Genomic DNA, 10,000 nt, shown 5'->3' with positions numbered 1-10,000 from the left:
CTGCGTGGTGTGAAGGATGTGATCCTCCACCACGAAGAAGCTGCACGGAGGAATATAGAGAGGGTGGGGAGAAGAACAAGAAAGGGCAAGTTTATTTATACAGCACCTTTCAACACAAGGCCATTCAAAGTGCTTTACAAAGACATTAAGAAACAGTGCAGCAGAAACATATCATAACATGGCATTTCAAACCACTCATTTAAAAGCTAAGATAATAAAACATGAATAACAAAGGTACAGTTTAATAATAATTTCATGGTATATATTGCATGATTTGAAGGGAATCAAAATGTGGAGAAAAAGTGTTTATATTTTTTTAACACCATTTTTAAACATATCTACAGTATAAGCTTATATTGAGTCTTCTAATGATGAGAAATGCAACTTCAGTGTTTCCCCTAGGTTTACTGCTTTGGGGGGGGGGGCTGTCATTGGGATATATATTTTTTTTTTTAAATCCCCCTGGAGCAGAGAGAGTATCTGTGGATTATTGTTTCTTAGGGTCAAAAACACTAAACTCACAACTTAAAATGAAAGCGTTTAGTTTATGTAATGAAAGAGCAAATGCTCAATGTGAAAAGGGACAGTAGATATAGATAATTTGCAATTTGGTTCCAAATAAATAAAAAAGATTATTACAAAAATATATATAATATTATTTATTTATTTTTAAACACCTTGAATTTCAGGGGGGGCGCGGGGCTCCGTTGGCGGGCGCGGGGCTCCGTTGGCGGGGCGCAGCGCCCCTCCAAGACAATGGTAGGGGAAACACTGAACTTTCAGCTGCGATACAACGCCCGAAATGATGATGCATTAAGTTGGGGTTTCAGTCTCATATGAGTTCATTAAAGGGGCCCTATTATGCACAAAAACCTATCGAACAAACTACAGGAAAGGGAACACCTCATTAAATGACATGCATGTGGGATAAAGGTTGAATGAACACGTGAATAAATAAGAAAAAGGACACTTTAATTACAGCCTGAGGATTTAATTACTCGTGTTTCTGATGAAAGGATGATTGGTCGAATGGATGGATGGGATGAGAGTTAAAGAAAAGATGACGGGATGAGTGAGTGATTGGGGAAAAGCAACGGATGAGAGACATGGGATGGCACTTTGAATGGGAATAAAAGACATGAGGGTGTGTGTGTGTGTGTGTGTGTGTGTGTGTGTGTGTGTGTGTGTGTGTGTGTGTGTGTGTGTGTGTGTGTGTGTGTGTGTGTGTGTGTGTGTGTGTGTGTGTGTGTGTGTGTGTGTGTGTGTGTGTGTGTGTGTGTGTGTGTGATGTCAAGCGTCTGCAGCATCTATTCAAGTCAGACAGAAGGAATAACAGCAACGAGCAAACTACCATCACACACTCTATCAATCGTCACCACCGTGTGTGTGTGTGTGTAATAATGTGTGTGTGTGCAATGGAGAGTTGGATGGAGTGATGGATGAGAGGAAAAGTCTGAGGAGAGGAGTGTGGGCAGAGAGGGATGGAAAAGAGAGGAGTTGGAGGAAGAGATGTCAGACGGTCAGAAGTCAAACTCAAAGGAAACGAGGTGACGCTAAACGATCAACGTTCGCTTTCACTCAAAGTCTGTCTTTCTCTCCGTCTTCTGCCAAAACACACAGAGGGCGAACAATGGAGGAAAGGGTGGATGAGAGGTGGAGGTAAAGAGAAAGGGGTGGAGAGACAGAATGGATGAGAATTCACCCATCAATTATTTGAAGGTATATTTTTGCACGATTTGAACGATTTAGGGAATAAAAATGCAGCAAAAAGAAAGTGTTGATATCGTTATGAAAGCCACTTTTAAACATATGGGACCTGCTCTATCGAAATCAGGCGCATTGACCCAAAGACACATTTTGAGTTGTATAAACTGCTGGAAAGAGGAGATTCCTAGCTTTCTAATGATATAAGGATTGTTTTTGTACTCCAAATATTAAGCGAAATATGTCACATTATATAATGACTGTCACCGAGTCATCTGGAATCCATCGATCTGATTGGCGAATGCTCGAATGCTCAAAATACTACGGAGGGAAGATATATTCGTTTGGATTACTGGTCTGGGGGAATCTCGCGAGTGTGTGTGTGTGTGTGTGTGTACGTGTACGTGTACGTGTGCGTGTGTGTGTGTGTGTGTGTGTGTGTGTGTGTGTGTGTGTGTGTGTGTGTGTGTGTGTGTGTGTGTGTGTGTGTGTGTGTGTGTGTGTGTGTACGTGTGTAATACACCGGCTGTTGTTATGCCTGCTGTGACGTTAAGTTACTCCGTTCTCCACTTGTAATTATGCCGTTACAAGCTTCAAAGTTATATTTATCATCTGAATTTGCCGAAACAAGCTTAATATTCCGAAAGCCAAGACTTTGTTTAATTGAAATCAGATGAAAACAAACTGTAACGGACCCTGCCGTGTTATTTATGATTACTCTATGCTTACATTCATAATGTCAGCCGGAGGGAGGGGGGAGCAGATTGCCTGTCATCTTCCCTTTACAAGCTTAAAAAATGTATTTATTGTGAGTTTGGAAATAAAAGTTTCATATTCTGAAAGACAAGACTCTGCTTTTTTTTTTTTTAAATCAAACGAAACACCTGAACCCCGAAAAAATAGTTTTTTACGCAAATCCACGTTTATTTTGAAAATAAGCCGTCGCGACTTCCGACTGATTTGGATAGAGCGGGTCACATATCTATAAAGGTGTGTTTATATTGAGTCTTCTAATGACGAGAAAAGCAACTTTCAAATCAGTTCAAATCACACGAATAAAGATATCTGGGGTTAAGTTCAAACGGACTGACGGGAAAAATGGATGGACAGACTTACCCGACGATCTGATTGAAGTACCGCGTGTATCCCTCCAGAGTTTCATGCTGGAAATGTGAGAGAAACAAACAAACATAGAAGAAAAAGAAACGGAGAGAAACGGAAAGTCCGACAGCGAAGGAAGATACAAACAATTAGCATAAATATTGCAATACAATAACAACCTAAACGCTACATAAGAAAACTTGTAATATAATAACAATTCCAAACTGGCTTTTTTTAAATACATTTAAGGCATAAAACCATCATTTAAATGGAGTCTGATTACATTAACAGCAGTAGGATAAGTTATATATTAAGAAGTGTGTGTGTAGGTGGGAAGGGGAGTGTGTGAGCAGGTGGAGTTAGGAGTGTGTGGACATAAAGGTGCACACACACACACACAGTGAGGCTCATACCATGTTAGAGTGCGGCTGCAGAACGAGGCGAGCCTGTTTCCTCCGCTGCTTTCTGTAGTAGTTCTCAAACACATCACGCAAACCCTACAACACAGTGAGAGGAGGATCATGGGAAATCAAGGTGTGTGAGGGTTTGTTAACACGCGTAGAGACCTGGAAGAAACATTCAATCACGTTCTAAGAGCTGGAAAACAACGTTTCTTTATTTAAATGGCATTGAAAAAGGTTTCCCTGTCAAAAAACATGACGTTTCAAGCCATGATTTGTGGACAGATAGTGAACTGGTGACCCAATACACACGTCATATTTTCCATGTTCTACAATTTCAGCTGTCAGGGTGAACACGTCGTGCTCTTTGTCGACAGGAGTGAGGTACGCAGGCATATTTTAAAGGTTGCTTGACGACGTAATTGATCTCAAAATAGTCAAAGGATTTGCTTGTTTTAATTGTGGAGGGAGATGGATGTAATTAGGTCTAAAAACCAAAAGATTAGAAGCACTGCATGATGGGAACTTGGAGATAATGTGACGGGTGTGTGTGTGTGTGTGTGTGTGTGTGTGTGTGTGTGTGTGTGTGTGTGTGTGTGTGTGTGTGTGTGTGTGTCTTTGATCAGCAGCAGTTTGGCTGGCGTCACTTGTCAGACATCACAAAACTAAAAACACACAGAAGCAGTTCTCTTTAAAGTCGACCACCTCCTATCTATCTTTTCCTTCCATTACACAGAAGCTCTCCCCCACTCTCCCTCTTATCTCCCCCTCTGCTGTGGGAGAAACATGTTTCCTATCTCCACTCCTGACCAGGGTACTCAGTGACCTCAGAGATAAAAAAAGAAGCCAGGTCTGGGCAGATAACCCCCTTAAATACTAACCACACACACACACACACACACACACACACACACACACACACACACACACACACACACACACACACACACACACACACACACACACACACACACACACACACACACACACACACACACACACACACACACACACACACACACACACACACACACACACACACACACACACACACACACACACACACACACACACACACACACACACACACACACACACACACAGTAACGTTCTCAAAGTACCATTTAACCAAGATAAAAAAATAGGCTATAAACCAGACTTGTAACACTATGTTTACAATTTATTTGGTAACATTGTTCTGGTTGGTAAACCTTTATTATGTAAGAGGGTCTGACCTGAAGGAGGTAAGGTCTTCAGGTCAGATTTGTTTGTCTGTTTTTTTTCAGCAGGATTACAGAAAAGCGCCTGGCTTGATTTTTAAGTGTAAGGATGTAGAACGGGGCCGAGGGAGAAGGCATCAAATGTTAGAACGGATCGGACTCACATTAAACTTAAAACAATGGCTATTCAAACCAATGGTGAAGGTACAAATACAGCATAATAAAACCAAACATGTGGCCGTTGAAAACACATCACAAAGCCATAAAGTGGGCTGTAGGAGTAGGAATCTCACTGGACGCAATCTGTGTTTTGGAAACTGGTTTATAGTTCTTTAATTCCCACACTGACCCTCAGCTGAACAATGTGTATTCAACATGAAGTGGCCCTGAACTCTGCATTAAACTGAGCTGCCCCCCCCCCGAGAGAGAGAGAGAGAGAGAGAGAGAGAGAGAGAGAGAGAGAGGTGAAGTACAGGCTGATAGTGTGTGTGTGTGTGTGTGTGTGTGTGTGTGTGTGTGTGTGTGTGTGTGTGTGTGTGTGTGTGTGTGTGTGTGTGTGTGTGTGTGTGTGTGTGTGTGTGTGTGTGTGTGAGTGTCCTAGCATTGCTATCCGTGTGGGGACCTACATCTGTTTAGACAGTCATGTGTGGGGACTCGCCTCCCTTATGGGGACATTAAAGAGCTCTTTAATTAAAGAGTGAAGACTTGGTTAGGGTTAGGCATGTGTTGGTTATGATACGTCTCCAGGAAATGCGTGTGTGTGTGTGTGTGTGTGTGTGTGTGTGTGTGTGTGTGTGTGTGTGTGTGTGTGTGTGTGTGTGTGTGTGTGTGTGTGTGTGTGTGTGTGTGTGTGTGTGTGTGTGTGTGTGTGTGTGTGTGTGTGTGTGTGTGTGTGTGTGTTTGCTGCAATGCCACTAAAACAGCCGAGGCAAAGAGAGAGAGGAATACAGTCAGACAAAACAATGAGAAATAAAAAATGGAATAAAGACAGAGAAAGATAATTGTTGTAGCTGGAGCGAGTTGAGACAGCCATTTGTTAACTTTTTAAATAAAACAATTAAGGCTTTTAATTTGACCTGGGAGACTTTTATGGCATTTTTTAAATTTATTTTAGAATTAATAGTATTATTATTTACCAGGATATATTTTTGTTATCATTATTACTAGTATTATTGGTATTAGAAGAAGTAGAAGTAATATTTTAAGTATTAATTATATTTGTATTATCATTCCTATTTTGTGTATGTGTTTTGTTTATTACAACCGTATCTACTTTGACTGACATGAAATCAATTTAAGTGATGTCATGTCAGTCAATGTCTTTATTTACTTAATGTAGCATTGTTGTTGTTGTTGTTGTGTACGTTTGTTTTTGTGAGTCTTTTAATGTGGAAAATTAATAAAGAAATTGTTAAAAAAATAATGCAATAAATAAATAAATGCAGAATAAGTGTGTGTAGATTACCCTGCGAGGACAATCCACAGATCGCAGAGAGGGCACTGTAATAAATAAAGTTGGATGTGCAATATGAGCATGTTTTAAGGTTATCTCAGTGCTAAAGCAGCGCTGCTTCCCTCTCCCCCCTCGGTGAGTTGGACCCTAATCCGTGTTTACGTTGATCGAAACTCCGTCCACATTTCTCAACGTGCAGCACGTGTGCGAGCGTAACAAAGGAGTATTGTTCACAGCTAGACTACAGCTGGAAAACCGTGGACTTTAAACACGGAAAAGAAAAGGATAGATAGAGGAGAATGGATGGAGGAGGAGGAGGAGGAGGAGGAGGATGAGGAGGAGGAAGAGGAGGAGGGGAAAACATGTGGAGAAAGTGGAGGTCTTGATTGCAAATGGGATTCAACGTCCAGGTTTACTAGAAAAATAAATGAAACGGTTACATGCGCGTGCCCGTGGAAGCACGAGTCATTCTTATTTAACTATCAAACTGTACGTGTGTGTGTGTGTGTGTGTGTGTGTGTGTGTGTGTGTGTGTGTGTGTGTGTGTGTGTGTGTGTGTGTGTCCAGACGTTCTCCCTGCTCGACATTTCTTTTCTTTTCTAATGGTAAATCCAACTCTCTGCCCAATGGCCTGTCGCTCAAACTGCCACAACTAAGCTTTAATGGATACAGCCATTTCAGCCGCGCGTGTGTGTGTGTGTGTGTGTGTGTGTGTGTGTGTGTGTGTGTGTGTGTGTGTGTGTGTGTGTGTGTGTGTGTGTGTGTGTGTGTGTGTGTGTGTGTGTGTGTGTGTGTGTGTGTGTGTGTGTGTGTGTGTGTGTGTGTGTGTGTGTGTGTGTGTGTGTGACCTCCGAGGTGAAGAGGTCGGAAGTCAAAGTCTGTCTTTCTCTCCGTCTTCTGCCAAAACACACAGAGGGCGAACAATGGAGGAAAGGGTGGATGAGAGGTGGAGGTAAAGAGAGAGGGGTGGAGAGACAGAATGGATGAGAATTCACCCATCAATTATTTGAAGGTATATTTTTGCACGATTTGAACGATTTAGGGAATAAAAATGCAGCAAAAAGAAAGTGTTGATATCGTTATGAAAGCCACTTTTAAACATATGGGACCTGCTCTATCGAAATCAGGCGCATTGACCCAAAGACACATTTTGAGTTGTATAAACTGCTGGAAAGAGGAGATTCCTAGCTTTCTAATGATATAAGGATTGTTTTTGTACTCCAAATATTAAGCGAAATATGTCACATTATATAATGACTGTCACCGAGTCATCTGGAATCCATCGATCTGATTGGTTATTAGCGAATGCTCAAAATACTACGGAGGGAAGATATATTCGTTTGGATTACTGGTCTGGGGGAATCTCGCGAGTGTGTGTGTGTGTGTGTGTGTGTGTGTGTACGTGTGTGTGTGTACGTGTACGTGTGTGTGTGTGTGTGTGTGTGTGTGTGTGTGTGTGTGTGTGTGTGTGTGTGTGTGTGTGTGTGTGTGTGTGTGACCTCCGAGGTGAAGAGGTCGGACCTTTCAACACCTTCCCGAGGTTTAACACACTCCTTTCTCCCTGTCTCTCATCTTATCTCGTGTTTTCGTCCCTCCCCCCGTGTACTCACCCCCTCTCTCTCTAATCTCTCTCCCTCTGTGTGTGTGTTCACCCTCGTCTTCCTGTTTTTGCCCCTTTAACCTCCCGGTGACCCCCAACCCCCGCCCCCCCCCTGCCTCCTCTCTCGGCTGCTTATCGGCCGATTCACTTTTCTTTCCTGTAAACTTCTGGATTACACCTCCTCTGACCTTTACCCTCCCTCCTCTCCCCTCGTCACGTCATCATTTAAATTCCAGCAAAACAGAAAAGAGCTGACGGTTCAATAACAAACCCTGATGCTCTCCTTCATTGGCAATTTCCTAAATGATCCATGTTGCAGTGAAAAGAGGACGAACACTGGGGGAACGTGGATGCTTTTGCTCAAAGGCCAAGTTTCTGATTCAGACAAATTGCTCTTACTACAACTCTCCCAATATGTGTTCCTCCCTCAAGCCCCCGGGGTCAACAAAGTGTTTGAAACGAAAGACAATGGGGGTCCACATTCAAACATTCAAACTAAACAAGTTTTATTTCGTAAGGTTTAAGTGAAAATGTGTGTGTTTGGGACATTTACGAAATAAAACTTGTTTAGTTTGAATATTTGAATGTGGACCCCCATTGTCTTTCGTTCATCCAGCCTTATCTCCGTTCTCAAATGCTTTGTTCACCTCGGGGGCTTGAGGGAGGAAAACATATTGGAAGAGTTATAGTAAGAACAATTTGTAGGTGAGACTTATATTATAGTTTTAAAATGTTTTTGTCCACTCATCAACACTTGTTTTCTTATTCTCTGTCCACATTATGTACCGTAATTTCCGGACTATAAGCCGCACCTGAATATAAGCCGCAGCAGCTAAATTGAATGATGTGTACATATATAAGCCGCACTGGACTATAAGCCGCAGGTGTTTTAATGTTTAATGACCATATGTAAGGGTTCGTGCACAGAGGGGATTGTCGGGAAAGAGATGGCTGTTTGAGGAAGCTCCCATTTATTAACTTTTCAACAAACAAGTTGCATATTTGCATAATGTATTCAAGTGTTACCATTTAGTGCAATAGTAGCTACAGAACATGTGCTGTGCTGTGTAAACTGTACTGTATCACATAGCGTTTCAGACACACAAACTTTTCAACTTTGAAACTTAAATAGTGCGCTCCCAGCGCACGTACCGGCAGTGATCTACAGCAGTGGTTTTCAACCAGTGGTACGGGGACAAACTGTCTCGCTCTCGTAATGTCTGTCTGTCTTGCTCTCGTTCTGTCTCTCGTACCACTCTCGGTTCCACTTTTACTTTTGCGCGCTAGCTGTCTCACTCATTTCCGGCCTCCAGCTTTTCCTGCTGGAGCCCGCCGCTTAGAGGTGGGGGGCGCGGACCGGCCATAGAGCCCATAGAGTTAAAGGTGGTGGACTGTAACCTGTAACATCCCTAGATTTAGGAGGTCCCCTAGTGGCCGTTAGCTGGAAAAATCCATAGATTTAGGAGGTCCCCTAGTGGCCGTTAGCTGTAAAAATCCATAGATTAGCCGCACCGTTATATAAGCCGCAGGGTCGAAAAATGGGAAAAAAGGCGCGGCTTATAGTCCGAAAATTACGGTACTTCTATATTTTAGCTTCGACCCTTAATGAAGCTGCAACAAGAAACCAAGGCACACATGTTGGAACTGAGCCCAATTAAAACACAACACTAATGATTACATATTAGGATCATTTCAGGTGTATATTTAGATTCCATAAACGTTCAGATTCAAGCCCATTTACACAAGAACCTATCCAACACACGACAGGAAAGGGAACACCCCAACAACTATACATGCTAGAGTCAACTTAAGCCTTTCAGTATGTCATCATCTGTCCCTTTAAACCCCTCTGTATCTCTCACCCCTTTACCCTCTCTCTAACCTCACTTTCCCTTTCTTGCTCCCCCACTCCATCGCTCTTTGCACCGTTCATTTTCTCCTTCCTGTCAAAGTTCATGCACTTCCTGTTCCCCTTCAAAAAGAGCCCCTCCAACACACACACACACACTGAGCAGAAACAGCCGACCCTCGGCTGTTTTGTCACAGCCCCTTCAGACACACACTGAACCCAAATGTGGAACTAACCCAGTCATGGCCCAGTCAACACCTTCATCCATGTCCCATTCGCTCTCACTGAGAGCACACACACACGTTGGAGAGAAGCCAGACTCGAGTGAGAGGCCTCATCCTTGATGTCTGGGATTATTTTCCATCGGTAGCAATATCTAGCTTCTTATGTAGAAAGAAAATGCCTTTAAAATGTGTCTTTTGAACGTTGCAACATGATATAAAATGTTTATTTTTATACAAATGGAGGATTTTCCTCATCCGTCATGTATGTTATGAAGTATGGACATTGATCTAGTACCCAAAAACTGGACTGGGTACTTAATAGAGGAACAGTTTCCAAAAAAGAAAACACTATATCAAAATACATGGTGGTATCCCGATATGAAATGCCACAATAAAAGCCTTTCTCTAGATCTCCCACTCACTTTAACACCTTATGCTTGCTCATGTT

At 42.4% G+C, this 10,000-nt stretch overlaps 1 protein-coding gene across 1 annotated transcript in view; it reads right to left on the bottom strand.

Annotated features, from left to right (window-relative positions):
* The window catches only part of LOC307032901 (exocyst complex component 6B-like), a 77,979-nt gene that overhangs the window by 41,022 nt on the left and 26,957 nt on the right, over positions 1 to 10,000 (bottom strand). Inside the window, 4 exon segments of the mRNA XM_079671179.1 lie at positions 1 to 40; positions 2,821 to 2,867; positions 3,219 to 3,302; positions 8,127 to 8,134. The exon segment at positions 1 to 40 is cut by the window's left edge and continues 81 nt beyond it. Of these exon segments, the coding sequence (XP_079527305.1) occupies positions 1 to 40; positions 2,821 to 2,867; positions 3,219 to 3,302; positions 8,127 to 8,134 (179 nt within the window).

The sequence above is a fragment of the Notothenia rossii genome (assembly GCF_949606895.1).
Source record: "Notothenia rossii genome assembly, chromosome: 3".
Classification (NCBI taxonomy): domain Eukaryota; kingdom Metazoa; phylum Chordata; class Actinopteri; order Perciformes; family Nototheniidae; genus Notothenia; species Notothenia rossii.
This window is presented reverse-complemented; position numbering and strand designations above follow the sequence as displayed.